This window comes from Nomascus leucogenys, chromosome 10, assembly GCF_006542625.1.
Source record: "Nomascus leucogenys isolate Asia chromosome 10, Asia_NLE_v1, whole genome shotgun sequence".
NCBI classification, from domain to species: Eukaryota; Metazoa; Chordata; class Mammalia; order Primates; family Hylobatidae; genus Nomascus; species Nomascus leucogenys.
In genome coordinates this window covers 24,792,796-24,820,351 of record NC_044390.1, presented here as the reverse complement: position 1 = coordinate 24,820,351, position 27,556 = coordinate 24,792,796, and the positions used below count along the sequence as shown (strand labels likewise).

The 27,556-nt window shown below is 32.7% G+C and overlaps 1 protein-coding gene across 1 annotated transcript in view; it reads left to right on the top strand.

The window, feature by feature from the left end:
• The window catches only part of PTPRQ (protein tyrosine phosphatase receptor type Q), a 211,279-nt gene that overhangs the window by 126,404 nt on the left and 57,319 nt on the right, over positions 1-27,556 (top strand). The window contains exons 27-33 of the mRNA XM_030821837.1: positions 10,263-10,384; positions 15,652-15,838; positions 18,831-19,075; positions 21,435-21,501; positions 24,612-24,770; positions 25,375-25,597; positions 27,282-27,355. Coding sequence (XP_030677697.1) covers positions 10,263-10,384; positions 15,652-15,838; positions 18,831-19,075; positions 21,435-21,501; positions 24,612-24,770; positions 25,375-25,597; positions 27,282-27,355 — 1,077 coding nt within the window. The remainder of the gene's footprint in view (positions 1-10,262; positions 10,385-15,651; positions 15,839-18,830; positions 19,076-21,434; positions 21,502-24,611; positions 24,771-25,374; positions 25,598-27,281; positions 27,356-27,556) is intronic.

Genomic DNA, 27,556 nt, shown 5'->3' with positions numbered 1-27,556 from the left:
GACCTGAATATTGAAGTTATTGGTATAACAACTTAGGTTCCCATAGACATCTCAAACTCCATATTGCCACCTTCCCTTGCAAGTCTTTTCCTTTCTGTGTGTTCCGTGTCTCAGTTTACTGCAGCACTATTCATCTAGTTGTTCAAACTAGTTGTCTAGAAATCATTTTTAGTTCTTTTTACCTACTCTCATCCCCCATGAGGCAAAACCTGAGTCCTATTGTATTTACCTTCTAAATATCTCTTGTATTTGTTTATTTTTCTTTTCAAGTGTCTCTAAATCCAGACTTTTACATTTATCTCTTAGATAATTACAAAAGAGATCTGAATGGTCTTTCTGCTCTCATTTTCTACCATTCACCTGAACTCAGCATTTCAATACCTCTGCCTGACCATGAATTTCCTCTGTTGAAAATCTTTGATCATTTTCTACATGCCTGCATGTTAAAACTATGCCCATTAGTAAGCTCTACAAGGTCACTTATGATTTGGTTTATATTTCTCACATGTGCACTGTTCTTTCTCCTTTATGGTTCAGAATCTTTGCTATTCTTTCTTATTGTCCTTTCTTTCCTCCTCTTCTGATGACCAGCTATGTTTTCGCTATGTTTTTAAGTATCTCTTTTGAGAAACCCTTCAGAAATCCTTATTTCCAGTACCACCTCCCAAAACTTGTTTCTCAACAAGTGAGCGTATTGCATCGTAGTTATTTCTCTTTCTTTTGTGGGGCTTTGAGTTCCTTAAAAGCATAAATAGCCAGCCGAGCATGTCTTATGTACCTTTCTGTCCCCTGTGCCTAATTTTAATCCAAGATTTGTTATGAATATGGAAGAAAGGCATTTGACTTTAATGTTAAAGTGTTACAGTGTCAAAATTCTCCATATTTTAAAATAGTTCATGCTGATTTTTTTTCAATTTTTTGGTCTAATGCTTGTCTTTCAAATGCTTGCATTGTTATTGCCAAAATTAAAATTCTCTTGGCCAGTTGCTTTTCATATTTGATATATTCAGCTTCTTTGATTTCACAAAACCAGTATATTTTATATTGTTGATCATTTTGTGATTTTCCTTTTCATTAATTAACATAAGAAATGTAAATTATTGCATATAGGAAATATTTGTATTGCATGTGAGAAATATGAATTATTGCATATAGGAAGGAAATAATTATTCCATTTAGAAATATTTCAAATGGTGAAGGAAAATAATAAATGCCCTTTTCAGAATAGATTGGAGAAGCATTAAAAATATCTAAATGATTAACTGAGATAGTTAGCTGGTAATAAATATGTATAGTGAGACAGAATTATAATAGGTTGATGGTCCATGAAAGAACAAAGGGGAAGAACGATGTCTAAATTTGGAGTGCTAAGTGTGATTACAAAGAGGAGATATATGGGTGAAATCATAATTTAAAGGAAATGATAGAAAGCATATAACATTAAAGTATCTAATAAAGTATTCAACTATATATTTAATGTCAAAAGACCTTATGCTAGATTATGATGCAAATTTTCTAGAATTTAAATAAAAATACTTGTTTTTGAAATCCTATTTACATAAGCAAGTAGAAAGTTGTAGCAAAATCACTAAAAATCAAACAAAGAAAAGTGTAAAGATTATCACTTTTTTAAAAATCATCAATATTTTAGAAGGTCTGATTTTCATAAAGAGAAAAGGAGAGGAAATTTTCTCCCCATTTATAGCTTAGCTGTATTTTAACTTTTTAAACTTCAAATGAATTCTCCTATTTTCTCTGAGATCTCAAACTAAATTTCACATTGAATTGAATTAACTTTTACTCTTCTGAGAACCTTCTTTCTGTTCATTCAACAAGAAGTGTAAAGTAGGTGTAATACATTGTGAATTTTTGTCTTTAACCTCAGTTCTAAGTTCTAGCTCAGCATTAGGCCCTAGGTCAGCAAAATTTCAGCTCCCATTTCTTCTGTATTTACCAAGAAAGTAGAGAAAATTCTGATTTAACTATGAAAATTCCAAATTATAGAAAAATCCTGGGATTTCTATGTATGGTGTCTTGTTCACTTTTTGTTCATGCCTAGTAAATCAATTGAGAGCCATAGGTTGCACAGCTAAGAATATTAGCAATGACATACCTTACTGGGTGTTTGCTATGTGCTGGTACTATTCTAAGTACTTAAAACATTGATTCATTCATAAGTCTTTATTTCTAGCACAGAGTCTGCACTCTTAGATCTTGACTAGGACTTGAGCAAAGCCTCAGGGTGGTAGAAAAGTACCAAGAGATGGAGAGGTACTAACTGATATGACATAGAGAAGCTATCCAACTGTCCAATCATCTCCCAAAACAAATTGAGTGAGAATTTTGACACACACCTCAAAATTATACTTTTGAGGTTTCTGATACCCTTGATTTTTATTTTTCTTTAATGATATCCTAGATATTTTTTACCCCAATTATGCCTGCATACAAATGAACAGCAGATGAAAATAGCAAGATTTATCCTGGCCCTAAGACTCCAGTATGACAATGGCCTTACCTGAATTATTCCAGGTTGTTCCAATGCAGAGCTTCATGGTAGCATGAAAGTGGTGATATTTTATGCTCTAATGGAACATGCTGACCTGTTATTCTAAAAACTTTGGGAATGGGAAGAAGTGAGTAGGGAGAACCCTCTTCATAGTTTGTCCAGAATTAAAATAGAATGAAAGGTAGGAGACCAGTCTGTGGAATATTTGATGGCTTGATACATGTTTCCATGTTGATTACCAGCTCCCAAACTTCCTTTACATCTACTTCCCTAGTCTTCACAGATGGAGTAATTCAATCCCCTTTTCCAATCCACTTTTATTTCTAAGAGTTGTAATCATTGGTCATCTAATCTGAAGAGCACTGTCACTATTTTTTCAAATGGCATGTCGACATTATAGAGCAGTGGTTCTTAAACTTGAACTACAGTCATTACAACCACCTGGAGGATTGTTCATTGCTGAGCCCGACACTCACGGTTTCTGATTCAGTAAGTCTGGGGTAGTGCCTCAGAAACTGCTTTTCTATGGCTTCCCCAGTGATGTTGATGCTGCTGGCCTGGAGACACATTTTGAGGACCACTGTTGTAGAAATTTGTTTTATAAACATGATGCTATTCTCAGAAAATATGTATTATCTGGTTCTAAAGTAATAGTAGTAATTAGAATATTTTCATTCTTACCTGGCATGGCCAGTATTGAAAGTGAGAGGCTTTCTTTGTATTTTGTATTTTCCAGCTTAAGCCAGTCTGAAATTAGTCAGAAAATAACTTATTTAATCATCAAATAAGATGATCATACAGTGAGTTCTAATACTGTGAACATCCGTGAATCATTCTTAGTATTCATGAATCTAATCTGACAAATTCTTAGGCTTGCAGTATTTGTAACACCATTGTACTATACCCCCTGCAGTACCACCTTGCTGTTAGGAAATCTAATTAGAAAACACACTTAACATCTTATAAAAGGATAGGAAATATTTCCTACACCAACAGTGGTGTTGCGTTTTGGTCAGCAAAATCACTGGGATCTAGGAAAACATCCAAACTACAAAAGGATGGCCAGTTATCAAAGTGTTTTAACCAGTGGACAGGAATATGTCCTGAGATACTCTTGCTGTGTGGAAATACGATGAATCCAATTGCAGGGCTTCTTCAGGGCCCTTGATGCCCTGAATTGCTTAAGACACAGGAATCCACCAGCCAGTTGGATTTCTTCTAGTCCTGAGAGACGTCTAACACTCAGTGCTAATTTGTCCAGGTGTGCTGAGTCAAAGTCGACTTGTAGTCCTTGAAGTTATTAATATTTGTATAGCTGAGAAATGACAGAGCCCTTCACTTAGTGATGACAGTCACTAGAAATCTGGTAGCCTAGTGCACCAAATTCTGAAACTAAAACACCCTGAATGGTAGGCCCTTTTAATAAACTTTATACTGAACTTAAATTCAAATAGTTGTGCAGATGATTTAAATTGCAGGTATATAGAGCTGAAGTTTTCTGTTTTGTGAGTTGCTGTCAAACCATTTATTCATTTATGTTTATTCTTCTAGGAAAGTCATCATAACGAGGTACACTAAAAACCATAGAGTATTTTCTAGAATATTTTCCACTATTAAGTTAGACTTACAGGGATCTGCAGATGGCAAAGTTACAAATAAGTCTTTGTGCTTATTTTAAAAGTATAGTATTAAGCACGATAAAACTTGTTGATTCTTAAACAAAGTGGCATAGATGGGGGCATTCAAACTTTTATATGGACTAGGCAAAATGATGGTCTATCCAGACTCACCTTTCAGCTAACACACTTAGCATCAAGACACAGATGGATGGGAAAGACGACCCTGACCTACATAAGACCCACATTCCTGTGCAAGGATAGAAGCATGATAATCAGGAAATGATGGTTGTTAGTTACAGAAAATGCATTATGGTGAAAACCAGGGGGAAAGTGCTTATGAGAGGAAGTGATTGGATTATGGGGAATGAGAGAATAAGGATAGATCATTCCTACTGCGTAAATTGCTGTGATTTATAAGAGAAAGGGTATAGTGATATCTTGGCCCATTACTGACTAGATTCATTTCACAAACAATCCTAAATCAGAATGTGACAGTTTATGGGGAGACAAACAAAGTCTCCCAAAGATGCTTATAAGTTACTAAGCTTTTAAACTGGCATATTTTCAACTCCTCATACCTTTGCCACCATCAGCTCCCTTTATTTTTGTAGTTGTCATTCATAAATGTAATTTTGTAACCACCTTTATGTGACGCTAGTAATAGTTTACTATATGCTGTGATAAAAGAGAAAATGCTGGATATATTTTATTCTATGTTTTGGGAATTTTGTTAAATTTCATAAGAAAGATACCTAAAATAATTTTATATGTATATAAGTATATTATAATACTGTACAATACTAAAATAATTAAATGCTATTTTATAATAGATGGGCATTTTGGTGTTCTAAATATTTCTCTTAAATTACCTATGAATTAATCAAACAGTTATCTTTCATTGCTCCAGACAGGTGAAACACATATTGTTATATATTATATATTAATATATATTCAGTTATATAAGTTTACTTTTATTTTTTAGTTTGGATTTAGGAGCTCTAATCCTTCAAGAATACAAGTTGACAAAATACATTCTGAAGGAAATTTTTGACAAAGGATTCAACACAGGAAACTTGTATAACAAGACAGGCAATTTTATCAAGAACTTTATTGAAAATGCAAACATTGTTTAGAGTGATTGTTTCTTTTAAAAAGGGAAGAAAGAAGGGGAAACAATTCTGGGAAAAGTTCAAGAAATGGCATTAAAGCATAGCTCAGCAAGGGGCTAAATACCTTGCTTTTTTATAATGATTGATCAGTGCAAGGAACTTAAAATATTTAGTAGTGTAGGTGATTATATGTGTTGTCGTGAATGATCTTTGAATGTCATTTTTCTCTTACCTCTGCTTGGGGTCACACACTCCCTGATGAGGGATTTGATTGCTAGTATTAAAGGAATGATTGCAGGGTTGACATTTGATTGTGAAAGAAGAGAAGTTGAAAGCAAAGCGTTATATTTCTTTCTGAGCTGGCGTACAGACACACTCACAAGCCAAAGTTTTCCTTGGGAAAACTTTGCACTTTGTCCTCATTTGAGACCCGAAGAAGCCATTACAGAGCAGAGATACAGAAATTTTTCCAGATACAAGTAACGCAGAAAAATCTCACAACTTTCTTAGCTGCAGAAAATTCTCAATACATTTTTCATGATGTCTGGGCAACAATAATGTGCCACTCTACTTGCTTGCTAGAGTGAGTTAGGTTGAAAAGTATAGTCCCAACAGCATCGAGTAGTATATGTTACAGAGGTACATAATCAAATAGATGTTGGAGATGATCTTTCCTTTTTGATATAATTAATTTTAGCCCATCTTTCTGGTATGAGTTAGATACCAAGGATCACAATCTATCACAGCCCCTTCTACTTCATGGTATTTGTCTTTTTGTTCACTATAGCCATCCTAACAGAAGAAGACATTCATGCTGGTCTTAACGGCCTTACATTTTCTGGCCCCATTTCCTCTCGGATTCTCTCATTCCAACTCAACTGGGCTTCAGCTTCACTGTGGTCCTTGTTATTCTTAGGACATACCAGGCAAAATCCTGCCTCAGGGTCTTCATGCTGGCCATTCCTCTCCTGACACTCTTTCTCCAAACAGCCAAACAGTATTCCCTTACCTCCTTCAAATATTTGTTTAAATGTTATCTGCTTAGTGAGGCATGTGTTGACCACTATATTTAAAATAGTGACACCCTTAAGCATCTTCATTCCCATGACCTTGTCTCATTTTTCACCATGGTACATAATACTTCCTAACATGGTATATAATTTACTTGTGTATTATATATTCATTTATTTATATTTTTCTAATATATATTATTTATCTCTCTCCATTAAAATGGAAGTTCGATGGTCTTTGTCTCTTTGGTTGTCTTCTGTATTTCCAGCACTTCCAAAGTGCCTGGTATGTCATAGGTGTTCCGTAAACTGTTGCTAAATGAAAAAGGTTAAACAGTAGATGCTTCATGGATGGATCCAAAGCTACCTTGATCACCTGTATGAACTTTTTGTCCTCCTAGTGCCTAGCACATAGTAAGTGCTTAATAAATATTTATTCATTCAATGAATGCATAAATTTATTCTCAAGGCCAACTAAACATTTGGTTATAATAAAGACAAGGGGACTCTAAAATATTTTCCTGTTTTATACCACTTGAAATGTGTGGCCAATCAGAAAATTGTTTCTCTCCACACTGGTTCTTACAGAGCTGGAAGTCAAATTTTGCAAAAAACATTAATAATAAAGGAGCCTTAATACATTATACAGAGCTCATATCCCATCCCTTTTATAGAGTCAGAGGCAGAAGAGAGGCCATTGAAACCCACAAAGCGTCTTATATTTATATTTTTCCAAGCAATTAATTATGCTGATGGCAGGAGACCTCTTATAGCTCTCATCTGTTATGTATAATTACCTAAATGAATTAGGCTACAATTTGAGGTGGTTTTCCTAGGACCATAAAGCTAGTAGTAAAAAGAATGAAAATGTCTGTTTATGAAGGGTATGTGTGTGATTCCTTGATACCTTAGTTGTTGCAGAAACTGTGTACCCAATTCTGTCTTCATCATTAGCATCTCTTAGCTCATCAAATCGAATCCTGGAGCAATTCTTTCTTTACCCTCTCCCCTGGATGTTTTCTTGGCAATATAAAACTGGATCTTTGAGTATGGGGTGTCAGTGTTCAGATTATTGTACAGTTTTCAGAAGTACAAATAGGAAGAGTATCTTTGTCACTCCAAAGGTATTTGTTCACTGAAACTTCCTTAAATGTATTTTCCAGATTCCTGTATAGTTACATTCAAGTACTATTATTAAAATATGTCAATGCTATTATTAAAATATTTTTGGATTGAGTTGTGCACCTAAATTCCATAGATGTAATGTTATATGCCTAAGAAATATATTCTAAATATCAATTACTTATTCATAGTTTAAAGATTGTCACCACTATTAATCTCTTAGTCTGTTTTGTGTTGCTATAAGAAAGTATCAGAGACTTGGTAATTTGTAAGAATAAACGTTTTTTTTCTCATAGTTGTGGAAGCTGGGAGGTCCAAGATGAAGGCACAGACAGATTTGCTTATCTGGTGAGGGTTGCACCCTGTGGAGGGGAGGAATGTGTGTCCTCACACAGTGGAAAGCAGAAGGGCAAGCTATCCAAATGCTTAGTGAAGCCTCTCTTGTAAGGACCTTAATCCCATTCACCATGGGAGGCATTCTCATGACATAATCACCTCTTATAGGCCCCACCTCTTCATACCATCACATTGGCCGTTGTATTTCAACATCTAAATTTTGGAGGGGACATGTTCAAGTGATAGTAACATCTTATACCTATCTGGTATTGAAATAAACCTTTTGACTCTCTTCAGAGCATGTGATTCACTTGAACCAGATATACTACCCATATTTATACCATCCCAACTTGCAAGAAATTATCTGCAATTTAAAAACAAAGACAAAAACTTTCTCCATTCTGATCCTATTTGCCTCATTCCAAGCTCATCTTTCCATTTGCCAGGTAGGCATCTCAGACTTCTGGAGGTTCTCAAACTCAATGAATACGAATCCAAATTTATCATCTCCTACCATAGTCTTACCCCACCAAAATCAGTGTATGCTCCTGAATGTGCTGTTGTGAACTGCCAGACTTCACCAATATTAATGCATGAGTTAGCTTTTACTACTTTCTCTGTCTCACTTTGCACCCACATCAAATTATTCCCTGAGTTCTTTTTATTAATCTTTCTATAGTGACTCTAGGTTTCCTCTCCTCCTATCTATCCCTTCTGTCACTATTCTTATTTAGGATCTCGTGTTTTACTTGGCCTTTTGGAAAGAGCATATCTACACTCAGTGTGCTTCAAATAACTTAACTTTTTCATAGCTACCTGAGTTGTCTTCCTAAATCAATGGAAAAATAATTCCTTTCTCAAAAACCTCAGTGGAATCCCACTATTTAAAGAATAAACTCCAAATTCTTTAACATAACAATCGAGTACTCTCTAGCTTAATTCCTAAATTACTACTTGGGCTTGTTCATTTTTATTCCTCCATAAATACTGGTCTCTCTGTGATAGTTCTGTGTCTTGGATTGAGGGATTCTGAATCTTTTTTTGTACCATGAATCCCTTTGGAAATCTGGTGAAGTTTATTGACTCCTTCGTAGAGTAATATTTTTTTTTTACTTGTAAAATAATAACATTACCAAGATAAGCAATTCTACAGCAATACAACTCTATCTGTCTGTGGGTCCTGTTGTTTATGTCTTTGTGGCTTTTCTGTGATCCTCCCCTTATCATAGAAGTGCCCCAACCCTGCTCTATCCTTCTCATCTATCAAAGACTAGTGCAATTCCCGCCTTCACTGTGCATCTTTACTTGCAACGCTGCCCCATCTGTATCATCACTTTGCTCTCTCATTGTAGATTATATGTTATTTATTTCTATTTATCCCTTATCTTTATCTTTTATGGTATCTTGATAATTGACAACAGTGTGGCAAATACTGAACTAGCCACTTTTACATACTTTGTTTTCATAATTCCTTTTAAAGCACTATAAAATATTCATATGATGGGGAAACTGAGGTCCAAACATTTTGGTGTTTGACCAAGATCATACAACTTATATTCTTGCTAGGTTATGAATTATTTGAGGAAAGGAATATTTTATCTTCCTGATTATATCTTCTCTGGATCAGTGGGATAATACTTTTCCAATAATGTTTGCCCATATGTATTTAAAAATTGAAAAGATTGGAAAATACTTATCTCTCAATATTTAATATCATTAGAATTGACTAGGAGCCCCGGGAGCACAGAGGTGTGTGCAGCAGTGTTCTTAGGTTAATGTCTGCGTGAAATTAACTGTGGCTAAATCTTTCCCTGCATACTATTATCTCTTCTAATTCCCAGTGGCTTCACAAATTGAAATTGTACACATAAGGATTTTAAACAGAAACATTTTTAAGATATTGTCTCTTGTTTTGCATTACTGAAAAAATAACAAAGTAGGACAAATTAAGAACGTAGAACAAATTAAAGAATTTAATTGGAGTCATAAGGAATTCAAGAAATATTTGAAGATTGCATTTCTAATAATAGATCAGAACAATTGAATAACGATTTCATATTCTCCACCCTCAGTGAAAACAATAAAATCAACTCAATTTACATTTGTAAAAGAATATATGTATACTTTCATTATACCAGTTTTAAGTTTCAGCTGTGCTTCTCTATCTCTCTGTAGTCAAATACTACGTTTCTGCAAGGGTTTTCTTAAAACAGCATTGTTAGGTTAACTGTTTTAAAAGAAAAATATTTGTTTAAAAATGTTCACTTTAGCAATAATAATGCTTTTCTTTCAAAATATTATTTCAAGTTTTAAAATAATGAACTTATGATTTTAATTAATTAAGTTTTTATGTGGAAGTTGTTCATCTAGAGTAACTAATTTTAAAGAATTGGATCTTTATATTTGGTAATGCCTTTAGCACTCTGTGAAGTATAAATTAATGTAAAATTAAAATTAATGTATTATGACTATCCATTTTTCATGGTCTTTTCTATTATTGTACTGTAGCAAGTACTAATTCTAATGTAGCAAGATAATTAATTTTCTATTGTCATAGCTCCAGATGGTCCTCCTGAAAATGTTCATGTAGTAGCAACATCACCTTTTAGCATCAGCATAAGCTGGAGTGAACCTGCTGTCATTACTGGACCAACATGTTATCTGATTGATGTCAAATCGGTAAGGCATGTCTTACCTTCTGTAAAAGTCAGTATAAAATGGTTAATAATACAAGATTTGGAACCAGACTATTTGAATTTGAATTTTGGCTCTGTTAGACACTAGGAAAATTACATTCCTTATTTGTGTTTCAATGTCTACATCTGTAAAGATTAATAATAGTAAACAGGGTATGAGGACTGAATCGGTTAACATGCCTAAAGAACTTGGAACATTACCTGACATATGGTAAATGCTCAATAAATATAAAATATTAGTAACATTATTATTATGTGTTTTATCAGTGTATAGAATGTGTATATATGTATGTATGTATATATACACACATACAAGTGGTTAAATTGGTAGTAACACAAATATCTGGTTTACAATACAGTGGAAAGTGGTTCATAATACAAAATGAGAAGAGAGAAGGCATTAGGAGAAATATCTTCCAGATAAAATAACATCAGAGCTAAGTCTTGAAAAATAAGTGAAGCAGAACATAAAAGGTAAATGGGAATAGGGGTATAAAAAAGTAAGCCTCATTCAAGAAAAATCAAGTCTTTTGGCAATCCCAGGCCATAGCATTAAAAAAAAAAAGTTCTAAGAGATGAGGCTAGATCCAGAGGCTGACTATATAACAAGTTACAGAGTTAGGGTTTTATGTTAAGGGCAGTGGGGTGCCAGTTGGTGATACAGATTTCTACTGTATAAGATAGGTATGGTTGCAGTGTAGAGGATAGATTGAGAAGCAGTATTGGGAGCGGGGGGGTGGAAAATCAGGCAAGGAGACAGGAAACTATAAAAGGGCAAGGAAAGAGGACAGAGGAAATGTAGCAAGAGAACAGAATGAAAAATAATCTAAACCTATAGAATTTGGTGAAAAATCAACTAACTCATGATGGTGAGTGAGTAGGATAATTAAGGATGATTGTAAGTTATATGACAGAAGATTATAAGGAGGAACAGATCTGTAGAGGAAAGGAATGAGTTCAGTATTAGACACACTGAGTTTGAAATATGTGGCAGTCCTCCAGGTCAGTACACCCATTGGCAGTATTAAATATGGATCTGGAGCTCAGGAGAGAAATTCTGGATTTGCAGATTTGGGAAATGTTAGTATTTAGAAGATAGTCAAAATTATAGGAGTGAATGAGATTGACTATGGAATGTGCAAAGTAAGATGACAACCTAAGGATAGCACCCTGGGGAATAGCAACACTTAAATAAAAGGCCACTGAACAGACTGAATGGGAGTAGATAGCCATTTGGATGGAAATCCAGGCATGAAAGTCAAACCCTTCATATAAAATAGGATGCTCAATGATGTCAATAATGCAGAACCGTTAGCCAGAATAAAGACTGGAACTATTTCCTTTGCACCCTGCTTGGGTTTTGCTGGGTCTGATGAACCCAGTTTTCTCATAGCATCTTATGCATTAAATTGGATGACAGTGATTTCTCCTCCTTTCTCTCTGTCTCTTGTCCAACTTTATAATTTTATTATGTCTTTGTAGTATTCCTTAAATGGAGATATCATACTTCTATCTCAAAAGACCTGTCATCATTAAAATAAAATTGAAAGAATTATTGATGTATTTTTTCTCCAATTCAGTCTCTATTTTCTGTTCCTTTTGTAGAGCATATTTGTGAAGATTTTAGTATGTAATTAGCCAAAAATAATTAGCATGAATGATGAATGCCCTGGGAATATGCATTAAAAACAAATTATAAAATGATAAAGCTTTACTCTGTCAAATGAAAGGCACTTTATTAATGAAAATAATTCTCCCTTGGAAATTCTGCTTAAAGGAAGAAAAAATAAAACATATTAAGAAGTGATTTTGTAATCTCATTCTTGTAGCCTTCTTGCTGAGTTTCAAAGTGAGCAAGGGAAAGAGAGTAGAATGGGAAGATAACAAATATTTTAATTGCTTATTTTATACAAGTTACATGTTCGTCTCTTCTATGCATTATCTTATTATATGTTATCTAGCAATATTTTCATATAACATTATTACCTTCATTTTGCATAAAATAAATCTAAGGCACAGAGTCAGTAAATAACTTCTCACAGAGCTAACACTTGGCTAAAACTAACAGATCAACAGTGGTTTGACAGGAGAAAGGGAAGGTCATTGAATAGCAAATAAAATTTGCCAACATAAATATAGCCTCACCAAAACTCCTTTAGATCAACAATAGCAAGAACAGATTCAGACAGAACCTAGTAATTCACAGTTCCTTTAGGATTCTTGGAATTAAGTAGAGGTATTTTCTTCCTTCCTTCCTTCCTTCCTTCCTTCCTTCCTTCCTTCCTTCCTTCCTTCCTTCTTTCCTTCCTTCCTTCCTTCCCCCCTCCCTCCCTCCCTCCCTCCTTTTCCTCCCTCCCTCCCTTCCTTCCTTCCTCACATTTTAAAATACTTCCAATGTACCAGAACTGTGCTAGGTGCTGGATATGTAGAAGTGAACAACTCTGATAAAGCACGTCTGCAGCTCATTTCATTAATATGTAATTATCAACATTCAAGAATCATTGGTTCCCAGACTAAGGAAGAATACATAGCATTGCACTTGGGACTTATTGTGCAGCCTGTCTTCTACAAAATACTAGCCACACCAATAAAACTCTTAACTTTAAAAGTGTAAACAAAAATTGTCAAACTTAATAAAATGTAAATATCATCCTAGATGATTCTGCTGGAAATTAATGCATTTATGGTCATTTTCATTGTTCCTTTTACTCTTTTACTGAACAAATTGTTATGAGTAGCTTCTGTGCATTAAGACAAGGATGAAAAACATAAAGCTCTGCTGTCAAGTAGCTCACACCCTAGTGGTACACACTGGAGTAGAAACAGCTAATTATAGAGTTTGAGGTATGAAGTTTTGTGGGGAATATAAGCTAACAAAGTAATTAAAGTTCCTGTTATGGGGGGCATAGAAGATAAAGGAGACTTCATAGAGCAGGTTAAATGTATTCTGGGACTTGATGAATGAATAGGGGTACACAAGACGGGAAAGGGTGGAGATGGGGTAGGAAGAGAAGAAAAAATAGGAAGTGGGGCAGGAAGAGGAGAACCAGAGTCTAATTGCTGATAATGAATATAAAGTAACATTTCAAAAATGATGAAAGACATTTTATAATAATAGATTATCAAGTACAATATGAGCAAACAAACTTGAAATTGATTGAAGGAAAATGAGTCAAAAAGATGTGATTTCAGTCTTGAGTAAGTGGACAAGTAATAGTTAACAACAACAAAGGTATAGTGGGTTTAATAAAGAAAGGTAATGATGATCTTTTGTACTGCCAAATTTGAGGACCAAGAATTCCTTTCAAATTGTGTTAAATACTTTTAAACATATAATATATGTATGCCATGTCATATTTTGTTAGCTGTTGTTTTAATGGAAGGCATTAGAAGAGTATAATTTATAAATAGTTAAATTTGTAAGATCAAACCTAGTGACCTTGTGGAAGTGTAGAATGCTATGGACTCTTGAAAGACCTGGACTCAAATCCTACCTGTGCTACTAAGTAACCCTGAGGAAGTCACCTCACCTCTATAAAATCAGAATTCAAATAGCTATAATAGACAAGTGACATGAACCAGTAGTCAAAGTGAAGCCAACTGAGTGGGGCTCCAATGAATGGGACCCAGGCCCCTTTACAGAGGCCAACAGTTACCCATCTCCACACCTCTCGATAATATTTTTTCAGCATGAAATTAAGCCTAGTCTTAAGGAAAATTACAAAAAGCATATTTTTATGTCATATTCAGATGTTAACAACTAGTTAAATACACATTTTCTGCCAGTGGCGTATATTCCTAATCAATAGGATTCCTATGCTGATTTGTTTTTCTTCCATTTTCGAGAAATGGGGCATTTCTGTCCACTGCTCTGTCTTAAGGTGGGAATGATCTATTTGACTGTATACAACGATAGCATTATTTATATCATCCTTTTACTATGTTTGTTTTTTCTTTTTTTTATAGCAACATCTTTTTTTAAAAAAAATTCGAGTTAATTTTATTTACATTACCTCAGAAAACATCTCTATAAATGAGTTTCCAGGACAATATTTACAATATAGTTATACCATATGCAAATCAATAAGTGTGTTTCACCATATTATCAATAAAATACGTTCTTAGCAAAGAGCATTAAAAGAATACATTGAACCAACCAACCAAACAAAAAATATTTCAAAGTTATAAGGGAGGGTCAAGTTGAAAATGGACTTAATAGTGTTCACTGTGTATAAAACCTGGTTTTAAGTGTTTCAATTAAGGTACCTGAGAGTAGTATGTATGAGAGGATTTTGAATTTTCTCGTGGTTATCTTGGGAAAAGCCCTTCTACTTAGTGCTAGCAAGTTCAGTTATGTTTAATATCTGGAGTGAATAGGCCAGGACCTCCATAAAGGACAGACTATGTTTGAACAAATCCTATAGCTACATTTCATATGCCTGAAGACACTCATTTATGCACATTAATAATTATGACATCCACAATTCATTACTATCCAGTGCTATGCATAGTGCTAAATCAGAGTTTTTCAAACTGCAGTCATCATCAGAATTTTTAAATGAGGTGGAATAAAATTAAAAAGAGCAGAAAAGATCAAAGTGTACTTCAGAAAGATGGTGTATTTCTGAAAAATGTGTTATAGTCATAAGATACATATATATATTTTATGTCTATCAGTCTTATCTTCTTAATTATGTTACAAAGAGTGTTTCCTTTTGTGGGCAATGGTGGAAAAAAATACTGAAATCTATATGCCAGCTACTTTAGACTTGTCCTTTCTAAATCTCAATGAAACACTGTAAATAGTTGTTATTAGCACAATTTTACATGCATTGAAAGACTAGACTGTATAGGTGGTTTCTCAAATACTACAGGAGCTATAAGTGGCCAGTTTGGGATTTGAGCCCTGTGTGATTAGGTACCAAAACCTCTATGCTTTCTTTTAAAAATATTGGAGTCAAAAGTAGAGTTTCATTGACTGCAAAGATGGTTTTTGCTTATTTATTTAATGGGTTGGTTAATCATGGTTGGCTGGTTGGGCTTTTTTCTTTTACTTTCAACTATTAAGATAATTAATAATTAGTAAACTGTTATAATAGCACTTTAGATTTCCCAGGGCAATCTGATTGTAAAATAAATAAATACAAATTTGGCTAGATAAATACATCTCATGTAGCTTTGTATTATTATGTTTTAGTAATTCAGATTTCAAGTGCTGCTTCCTTAATTTTTACTTATATTTTCCTATAGGTAGATAATGATGAATTTAATATATCCTTCATCAAGTCAAATGAAGAAAATAAAACCATAGAAATTAAAGATTTAGAAATATTCACAAGGTATTCTGTAGTGATCACTGCATTTACTGGGAACATTAGTGCTGCATATGTAGAAGGGAAGTCAAGTGCTGAAATGATTGTTACTACTTTAGAATCAGGTAAGGAGAATTTCTCAACCTTGCTAAAAATTGACTGAGATTTAGCTGGCTTTCTTACAGTTCATCACACTCCACCAAAAAAGGATATGTGTTATGAGAAGTTTTTAAAGCATATAAACAAAAAAATTAGTGACTCTCTGCAACTTACAAAAAGGAAGATTTCTATTTATATTTTTGAGGTAAAGAGGAGTTATGTAGAATATTCAATCCTTGTAAATACAGCAACAATTAAAGGTATCCAGCTGTATTTCTTTGCACTTATTTAATCTGCTAGTTGTTTCAGAAATTAAGTAAGCTTGCCTAAGAGATAATATTTCCAACTGTCTATATCCAATAACACTTCAACTAAAATTCTATTTCAGTTATTTCTGTCCCATTATTTGAATGAATATTAAACTTGTAATACTCTGTGAGTATTAAATAATCTGGAATTCGAAAGCAGAATCCAGCTCACATTTATCACAGCTGTTGTCTTCCCTTAGTCAAGTAATATATGTCTTATTATATAACTCTTTGATAAATGTCAGAATCCATACAGATTTCCTCAAGTTCTTATGAACAGGGTCTGAATGAATAATAAGATTGTAACCAATAAGAAATAAATTTGGAAAGTCAACATCCCAGAACTTGCTTGCCCCATCCTCCTTCAGACTCCTGATATTCTTTGCCACCAGATATATCATTGGAAAAAACAGATGAAGGGATATGTTGCTATAGTTTATTTGTTGCTATCTGTAAGGTAAGTATAGGAGGTAAAATTTTTTTTACATCTAGTTTTTTTCGTTACATTATATTCTCTATGCATTTTGTCTGTAAAGTTATGGTTCTAAATTAAAAGGTAAATTTTATCATCAGCATCCTAAAATTCCATTTGTTTCTATTTGTCTGTCAAGTATCACAGGTATCTATTTCTGATTATGCTTTTTACTTCTCAATCCTTCCTACCTGTGAGGAAAGATATGATGAATGTACTCACATTTATACCATAAAGCATTGTTTGTCAAATCTTAATGTGCTATCTGTTTCAAGGATATCACAATTTAATACATTTTTACTAAATCTCTAAGAGTAGAAATTTACCTGAATAACCAAAAATCTGGGGGCTAGGAAGTTTTTTACAACATTGAGAGAATTCCTTTGCTTATCTGACTTAAAATCACATCCTAAATTTAGAGAAACATCTCATAAGAAAATATATTTATGATACAGCATAAAAACGTGTAGTAACAAATGCAAAAATATCTCTCTTGAACCAATTTAACCTTTATTTTAGCTTTGCATTTTTCCATTTAAAATGAAATACTTGGCACAATAGTACATTTATCTGCTTCTCTCTCTTTTATTCTTTGCTGCTAATTTATTTACATTTTTTGCAAGATAATGAAGCTTGAATATCTGAACTGTTGACAGCCAAATATTACATTTCTTCACGGAAATTCTTTACTTAGTATGGAAGGATAGAACTATTTCAAGTTGATCAAAATAGACATAGTCATTCAATTAGTCACTTATATAAAAACACTAATTATGTTATGCATCAAGAAGTAGCTCCTATATTCATAAAATAACTTTTATCCTCATGCATATTTTAATAATGTATTGATGCTAAGCTTGTCATATGTTAAGCTGTTATTTATCTAAAATCAACTAAAATATTTATACTATATAAAGAACTCTTAAAACCCAGCAATTTAAAAAAATCCAATTAGAAACTTGGCAGAAGGCATGAACAGACATTTCACCACAATGGAGACATCGTTGGTAACAAATAAACAAACAAACAACAACAAAAAAAACTACATGACAACATAAGTTTTCAATACCATTAGCCATTTGGAAAATGCAAATTAAAAGTACAATAAGTTATTATTGTCTATGTACTAGAACAGATAAGATAATAATTTAAAATATGGTGATGATACCCAATGCTGGCAAGGGATGCAGAAAGACTGGACCTCTCATACATTGCTAGTAGGAATGTAAAATGGAATAGCCACAATGGAAAATAATTTTGCAGCCACTTATTAAACTAAACATGAAATTACTGTGTGACTCAGTAGTCACACTCTTGGGCATTGATAACAGAGAATTGAAAAATTATGCTCACACAAACATCTGTCATCAAGGTTGACTGCAGTTTTTTTAGTAATAATGAAAACTGGAAAAATCCCAAATGTTTTTCCATGATTAAACAAACTCTGCTACATCCACAAAATGGAACACTACTCGGCAATAAAAAGAAGAATGTACTATTAATACATGTAGTATCCACCTTGATGGACCTCAAGGTCATTATGCTATTGTCATTTTAAAAATGACAACACTATACAGAGGAAGAGTTATTAATGTTGTGAGGAAGCATATACTGCAAATAAAAGAGGATACTAAAAGGGAGTTTCTTTAGGGTGATGTGGTAGTTTTGTATCTTGTTTATGGTGGTGATTACAGGAATCTATACAAAAGAAAAAATTGCATAAAAGTATAACAAAACATGGAAAGTGGTGAAATTGGGATAAAGTCTGTAGCATTAACAATATTGTACCAATATCAGTTTCCTGGTTTCATATTAAACTCCAGTTACATAAGATGTTACCAATGGGGAAAACTGGGAGAAAGTTAAATGGGACAGTATGTCCTGTTTTTGCCACTTCTTTTGACTCTAAATTGTCATGCCATTGCACTCCAGTCAGGGTGACAAAGGGAGACCCTGTCTCGAAAACAAATAAACAAAAGATTAAAATGTTACAGAAACACATTCTGCATAAAAATAAGTGCATATAAAACAAACAAACTGGATCACCATTATGGTTGCTGTGAATTACAGATGTCAATGATTCTATGATGCATCAGTCATTTTGCCAGTTTTCGTAGTTTATATGGTTTAATTTGTGGAATACTCTTTAAAAACAGAAGTTCAAAGCAAATAAATTTATGTGGAGATAAAAAGAAATACAATTTAAAAAAAAATTAATTGTTAAATATTTTATTTTAGCCCCAAAGGACCCACCTAACAACATGACATTTCAGAAGATACCAGATGAAGTTACAAAATTTCAATTAACGTTCCTTCCTCCTTCTCAACCTAATGGAAATATCCAAGTATATCAAGCTCTGGTTTACCGAGAAGATGATCCTACTGCTGTCCAGATTCACAACCTCAGTATTATACAGAAAACCAACACTTTTGTCATTGCAATGTTAGAAGGACTAAAAGGTGGACATACATACAATATCAGTGTAAGAATCCGTAGCTTCAGTTAATTACCCAAATGACAATGTCAGTTTATGAACTTGGCATTTAAAAATATTGCAGTTTGTGTACACATTACGTTTCCCATATCTTTTTGTGAGATTGACATCTCAACAAAAATAAATTTTGAGAACTGAAATTACCTATTTCCTGTTATAATACAAGTACTATTAAATTAAAATATGTAAATAACCAAGAAGTTTGCACAATAATAGTAGAAACTCAGACATAAAAGAGAAAAAAATGCACACTAAAAGTAAAAGAACAGTGATATATAAAGAGATAACTCTGCCTAAAAAAAAAAGCTATATGATTATAAATTTAAAATGGAAAAGCAAATTTTAAGGGCAAAAGACAGAAATAATTGTTTACATATTTGAAATTCTCATGCATTTTAACCAAGTATTACTAAAAGCTAATAGCATTTTATGTCTTAATTCTAAATTACCTATATTTGGACATAAATGTATGCATGAGTTCATATACATACACAGAGAAATATACACACACAGTTTGTTTTATTCTTTGCCTACTTTTAGATCATCTTGAAATTTTCAAATAAAATTATATGGTTCAGAAAAATCATCTTCTAAGAAACAGAATTTACTCTAAATCTTCAAGTAGTTTAGTAATCTGCCTACCAACTCTTTATTAATATCAATGTAATTAACAGGTCATTGATAATAATTTGTGTATGTATATGTGTATAAAATGAATATATTTACTACTTCTCTCACTCACTTTGGCTTTATATCTTTATAAAATAAATCTTGTTGGGATTCTTTTTGCATGTCCCATTAAATGAATCACCATTGTGAAAGATCAATTAGAGGGAAGACGGTGACTAAGAGAATTAAGTAACCTGGGTTCAAATACTGGCTTCTGTGCCAGGGCAGCTTTATCAAATCTGAGCCCCAGATTCCTTATGTGAAAAATTGGTAATAGGAATAATAACTTCTTTATAGGATATTTGTGAGGATTAAATATTCATAGTTATGGTAGGTAGTGAATGGTACATATATTTTGGCTATGGTAAGACAGAAAATAGGAACCAAAAATGTGCAACTAATTAATAATTTTTAAAAATCCCTAAAAATCCTGTTTGCAGAGTGCAATTTGCAGTATCCTTAACACCTTGAAGTTTGTTAGGATGTATAACTTTAGCACCTGTACTGACTGACCTACTGAATCAAAATCTGCATATTTGCATTTAACAAGGTTTGCAAATGACTTCTTTGCACACTGCAATTTCAGAGGCACTGCCCAAACTTTTCACTGATTATTTCACTTAAATGTTAGATTCTACCATAAAGAAATAAAAATAATGGACCGTACTATAATGTATGTTTTTTTATTTTTAATACTTTTTTGGAATTTACAAACTCAAATATTTTCTCTAGGCATTTTCAAGCCACATGTTATGGTCTTGGTTTATTTATCATATCTATCACATCATGTATATTGTAATATTAATTCAATAAAAACATTTTAAAAGTATCTAGAGTGTGGGAGCGTGGGCCACTAATATATAAAACAAATTAAGTAATTCCAATAAACATTTTATATACTGAATTGGGTTTATCGAGTACAATGAAATAAGCCAAGAATATAGTCTTTGTTTAATATAGCAAGATAAAGTGAAGAAAAGAAGATTCTGTGTCCACAGCTTCCTTAGCACAAAGTTAATTGAAAGGATTCATGTTTGTGTAAATCACCCTCTGTGTATACAAACAGAAATGTTTTATGTGTATATGCTGCATTATACAGGTTATAGCGTCAGATACTTTGGGGCAGGGGTGAAGGAGGGCATAAAGGCCATCTTTCAGGGGAATGATTTAATACAGGAAAACTGGGAGGCTGAAGGAATAGGATTTCATCTCAGAGGGGGAAAAAAAGAGGATCTTGAATATGGATTTAAAGAAGGCCAGAGTTACCTAGCTACAGAGAGAAGGAACAGATGTTAGAGTAGATGAAGGGAGAGAGTAGATATAGTGGCTGTAGTGTTCTGTTCTTCCTACGTTCACATTAAAATCACGGTCGGTCCAGGTCTCAGTGATAGGGCTGTTTAGATCACTCAGCCTTTGTTCTCAGCATTTAGTACCAGAACATCAATATTTAGAAATATTTCATTATTAATGTTCTTTCTACACATATTCAAGTGCAAGAAAAATTAATAGACTGTATGCAGTTGTTTTTTAAAGAATCATTTAAAATTACATGTAACCATAATCAGTTATATATATACACATATATATACGTATATATACGTATATACGTATATATGTATATATATACACATACATAAGCCATAACTTGAAAATAGTAACAAATGTTTCTTTGTTTTAGGTGTATGCAGTCAATAGTGCTGGTGCAGGTCCAAAGGTTCCGATGAGAATAACCATGGATATCAAAGGTACATACATGAGCTACCTTCCTATGAAATGCTATTAATCAGTGATTATAATTTAAATTCCATACTTGAAATAAGGATGTAGACAAGCCTTCAAGTGATAAATATGCATATATTAAGTAATAATGTGTGGTTATTAAAGCTATATTTTAAAATGTTTAAATAATGATGTGAATTACCATGTTAAATAAAGAGAATGTCCTTATTTTATATTTCTTTAATATATTTTATATTTCTAAGTTTAAATTTTTAAAGACAAATTTTATAGTCTGTTATTTTATGTTTCTTTAAATGTTATTGAAAAGAGTGTTTTTAAATTGCCTATCATTAGACTTTGACTAGGTCTAATTAGATTATTAGATTGTTTGATTTTTATTTTGGAAGTGAGATTCTTTCAGTTAATCAAACAGTGTTTTTTGAACTACCATGTAGGTTGGTTTATGATTCTGACTGTAAAGTAAGTCTATCAATTCATGATTCTGGCAAGTATTTTTTATAGAAAATATAACTAAAATTTGGGTCCTGCTTTCAAAATAAAAAAATAAAAAAAAACCATGAAACCCAAAAAAGATGATTAAGAGGAATTTAGGGCCATTCAAATGATCACAGTGCCCTCTCTTCCTGAGAGTGAAAACCAGCAGGTAATAATTATGCCATCTCTCTAAAAATGTGTAATAAAACCTTCAGAGAGGTTTTAAAAACTGAAGTGGATGGACTTTTAGTAGAATTCTACCTGATATGTCTCTTTCTAAAGCAAAAAGTAACTTTTTTCAGTCTTTGGCAAATACAGCAGAGCACAGTGATTAAAGTTGACAGCATTAGGCTGGGTTTAGGGTCAAACTGCTAGATTGAATCATGGATTAGCCACTTGATATCTGTTTGACTTTGGGAAAGTTTCTTAACCTCTATAGGCCTGCAAAATGGAGATAATACTAGTTCCTATCTCAAAGTTCGCTGTGAGGATTAAAAGAGAATCTGAAAAAATCCGTAAGACCCCTGCCTGGAAACTTGTACTATTAAGAATAAAAAATATTCACTGTTAGATGAAACTGATAACGTTGATCTTTTTGTCAATGGATTATTTATATAACTGTGATACTCTTTATAAGTGTTTGATTTAAATTGATAAATTATTTACCTTGGGATGTACAAATGCATAAGGTCTTTAAAAACATCAATTATTTCACAAAATGACTTACAAATAATAGCATGAGTCATACCTTCTTAATTTCTCTTTGTTATTCAGTGGCAGACGTGTAGGTGTGCAGATAGCAATACATGCATCACTTTTATGCTTTAGTAAAACTTCCCATTTCAGATGCTTTTCCCATCCCCGTGGCAGGTTGGTTAATCTTGACTTTTACTCCTTACCTAAGGCAGGCAGACTTACAACTTCTAGTCTAGGGAAGATATATGAACATGGTCTTAGTGGTGGATCCTAGAGAAATTATTTTTTCTCTACTAATACACATTATTTTATTAATGATGTGGAATATTGAATTGGTAGTGGGCTCATGAAATTTGCATTTGGCAGATAATATGAAGTTGGATAGTAATGTCCAATACTGGATTCTTCTAACTGGAAATCTTTGCCTGGGGACTCCCCAGTGGCCTGGCTGAGAGTCTCAGAGCTACCTGAAACCTGAGCCTCTTCCTACTGAATCCTGCCTTTCATCTTCCCTTTTACAGGTGTCATACCTGTGATCTGTGGCACTTATTCCTTCCCTCTGTCCCTTAATTCTTCACAGATAATTCCCCCCAAAAACCTCTTACACATCCAGTCTCATTTTAGCCTTTATTTCTCTTAGTACCCAAACTGATACATTGAGTAGGAAATTTGCATTTGAATCTGATGCTCAAAAAATAGTGAACTATAGAATTGAGTAAAAATAATTGATTCAAATGTTGATAGTTATCTTTGATAACTATGTGACATCAGCTCTTTTCCCTATCTACAAAATGAAAACAATATTGATAATCCTGTGGGATTATCGAGAAGCTTTTAAAAAAAGATTCTGAAAAAGATGGAAATTGAAATTTGGTTAAGTAACTTACTGATGCTCAAGCACTACATTCACACACAGACACACACACACACACACACACACACACACACACACACACACAGTGAGCTATAAGACCAAATGAAACAAGCAGAGCTTCTATACATATATTTTGGAGATATTTGTATGCATTGATGATAAATTATGAATTATTGTGGCTCTTCTTCTTACACAGAAGTTATTCTGCTAATCTGTTAAGGTTAAAAGTACGTATATCTTTTGTTCTAGAAATTCTGCTCTTAGGAATCTATTTCATAGAGACAAAAGGATCAGTAAGTAAAGCTCATTGTAAAACAAGGCCAATTATTGTAGCACATGTTTAAAAACTGGAGGAAAAGTGAATTCCCATCACCAGATGAACGGTTGAATAAATATGATGCAGCTGCACCATGATATATAATATAGTCATTAAGAAGAATGAGTTAGTGCTGTACCTGGTCACTTGGAAACACTTAACCAAGTTATATTTAAGCAAAAAAGTAATATGAGGGGTAATTATAATACAAACTAGAGCCCCATTAGAAAAAGCAAACAGTGAGAAGAGTGTGTTGTGCATGACTATTTATGTATTTTTATATGATTATGTGAACATGGAAAAAAATATGGGAGGCTATCATCTAGATGTTTAGCATGAATTAACTGTGGGAGGGGTGCTAGTATGACTAGAACAGAAATTAGTGAACCAGCTAAAAGAAGCAAAAGAAGCTACACTAAAATTATAGTAAAAAGTAAATATGTTTATGCATTTATAAAAAATATATATGAGTGAGAGCATACATAAATTGAATTTTTAATATGCAAAGAGGAGTCAGGTGCCTGAAAATCATACCTGTGCTCTATTATCTCAGGAAAGTCTCAAATATATAATTATGCTTTCAGGAGATAATAATTGCTAAATGTCTGCTCTCTCCAAGCACAATTCTCTATAATTTGTTATTTATGTTTGTCATCATTTTATCTGTAAATTATCTGCATGAAAGGAGAAAGGTTTTTTCTTTTGTTGATGAAACAAAAACATCAATTGTAGCGATATTTCTTCTTTGTTTATAGCTCCAGCACGACCAAAAACAAAACCAACCCCTATTTATGATGCCACAGGAAAACTGCTTGTGACTTCAACAACAATTACAATCAGAATGCCAATATGTTACTACAGTGATGATCATGGACCAATAAAAAATGTACAAGTGCTTGTGACAGAAACAGGAGGTATCATCAAATGTCAACTTATCTTGTTAAATTGTGGAGTGTAAATTGCTGAGTGCTAAAAATAATTTAGTTCAAATTAAGATTGACGCCCAGTTATCACACACCTCTTGAGATTAATAGATTGTCAATATTATTATTAATGATACCAATCATTTCTTTGTAAATAATCATTTATTTTATTTATAAAACTTTTATTAATGTCATTTATTTATACCAATTATTTATTTATTCTTATTTACCTAGCAAAGAAAGGCACAGTTAAAATATGTGATTTATTAATTCCATATACTAGTAGTAAGCATATTTTGATTTTGGTAAGATGGAATCTTGATAGCTTCTTTGAAGGAGTGAACAAGTGAGTTACTCTTGATCGAGGGATGTTCTTTCTCTACATGATAAATCATCCTTTATAACAATTCCTGTAGATTCATGTGTGACAGAGAAGAACAGGGTTACCTGCCTATCTAGGTGGATCACTTGAATCATCTCTGGTGACTGATGTTGCATCCAGATTCCCCTTATGCAGTTATAAAAACACTATTTATACATGTAAAAATATATTTATGTTACTTGTAATTATTATTCTATTTGTTTCTGAAAATAGCTCAGCATGATGGAAATGTAACAAAGTGGTATGATGCATATTTTAATAAAGCAAGGCCATATTTTACAAATGAAGGCTTTCCTAACCCTCCATGTACAGAAGGAAAGACAAAGTTTAGTGGCAATGAAGAAATCTACATCATAGGTGCTGATAATGCATGCATGATTCCCGGCAATGAAGACAAAATTTGCAATGGACCGCTGAAACCAAAAAAGCAATACTTGTAAGTATAGGTCATATCTACTATGCATTCTGTTAGCAAGCTAGTTAGTATCTTTGATCCATCCATCTGCCTGTCCTTTCATCTTTCCAATAAGCACTGGATGTCCTCCATGTATAGTGACCTGATTTTTCCAGCACTAGGAATAAAAAGATAAACCAAAAATTATTCTTACATTCCATAAACATACAGTATTATAGGGGAAGCAGGCAACCCTAAGAGTAATTATGATTTGATATGATAAGTTACATAAGAACAATATGAAAAATGTGCTATTGGAGAACATAGGTATATAGGAGAGTTTAATTCTTTCTGTAGAGGACAATGTGACTAATGTGTTTTTCACTTATTATTTTACCATCCATGCTGATGTACAGGATTTTTGAAACACTATCCTATCCTTTGATTTAACAGTGGCTTCCCTTTATGTCACTCATAACAATAACTCTCTGCTTTTTATCTCATGAATGAGTGATAGAAATATTTAATACTGCCTTTAATATTTAGCTTTTTGTAGCCCCTAAAAACCCAACATTTTAAATTCAATTTGATATTTTGGCTGTATTACATTATTTGCTAAATTGATTATTTTCCTTTTGAGTTGATTATATTATTTTTGTATCGTAAGACTACAATTTTTAAAAGAATCGTCTTAACCTTGTGTGATTTTCAAAATATAATTTTTACTAGTAATTTTTTAAATGCAGGTGCTTTCATTTTTGCCTGTTAGTTAAAACATTATCAAATTCTTTACAACTGTCCTAAGCCAAGTTAACATTGGAAAAATTAGAGAAATTAGGCAAATAAAAATAATGCTTTATCATCTGTATTAAATGCAATTACTTTGGTTCAAATTCTAGGTTATTGCCTGAATATCTATACACATATGATAGTTATAAAAATGATGTAGTACCAAGTATCATGTTTATTCATATTTATAGTTTATTTATTTCGCATATTTGTTCCTGAAACAGACTTCATATAACAAAATCATAAGAATTTTATAATGGTAGAGGTTCAGTCATGTATTGCAACGTATTGGTTTTATGTTTTTAAATGCCCTTGTGCCTTTATTTTTAAATTAAGTAAATTTCAATTGTCTCTGAGGATCTTAGATTCTTTTTGTAATTTTTAAGCTTGATCTTCTTCTGTATCCTTTACTTCAAATGCTATGGAAGCACAAAAATATACAAATGCAACTGTGTACACACAGAAATAACAAACATTTTCTTAATGTGTTTATATGTGAACAAGACAAGTTCTATATCATCATTCTAATCTGATTCACTAGCATTTGCAAAAGTGATTGAGGTATAACAGTTATTATGCCTTTTATTTATAAATTATGTTAGTGTAACACCCTTCACAGATATCAAATCATTCCATCTAAACAAATCCACGAAGGAGGTGAACTGCTTCAGTTGTTCAAACTGCTAACTGCTCACGAGTTTACCAAATTTTTAGCCCCTGCCTCATCAAATTCAATGGGTCAAAGTACAAGATAATTATTTATCTCATATAAATGCAGCATATATTTTTCCTGATGATGATTCCATTCCAAATTTTCATCTTGTAAATTCATTTTCTTTTGAATTAATGATATAGTTTTTATAATTACTTCTTGAGTTATTCATAGGAAAAATCACATGATAGGCAAAGTGATGGTTTTTCTTTTTTTATTTTATAGATTTAAATTTAGAGCTACAAATGTTATGGGACAATTTACTGACTCTGATTATTCTGACCCTGTTAAGACTTTAGGTAAGACTTTTTTTGTAATTAATTTATAATCTCAATATATTTATCAAAGTTGGAACATTTATTAGTAAATATATTAATCCATGTCTAGATGTTTTTAAATAAAAACTCATTTAAATGTTAATTAGCCTCTCTAATAATATTTGTGGGTTTTTTAAATTTTTTATTTTAGGTTTAGGAGTACCTGTGAAGGTTTGTTACATA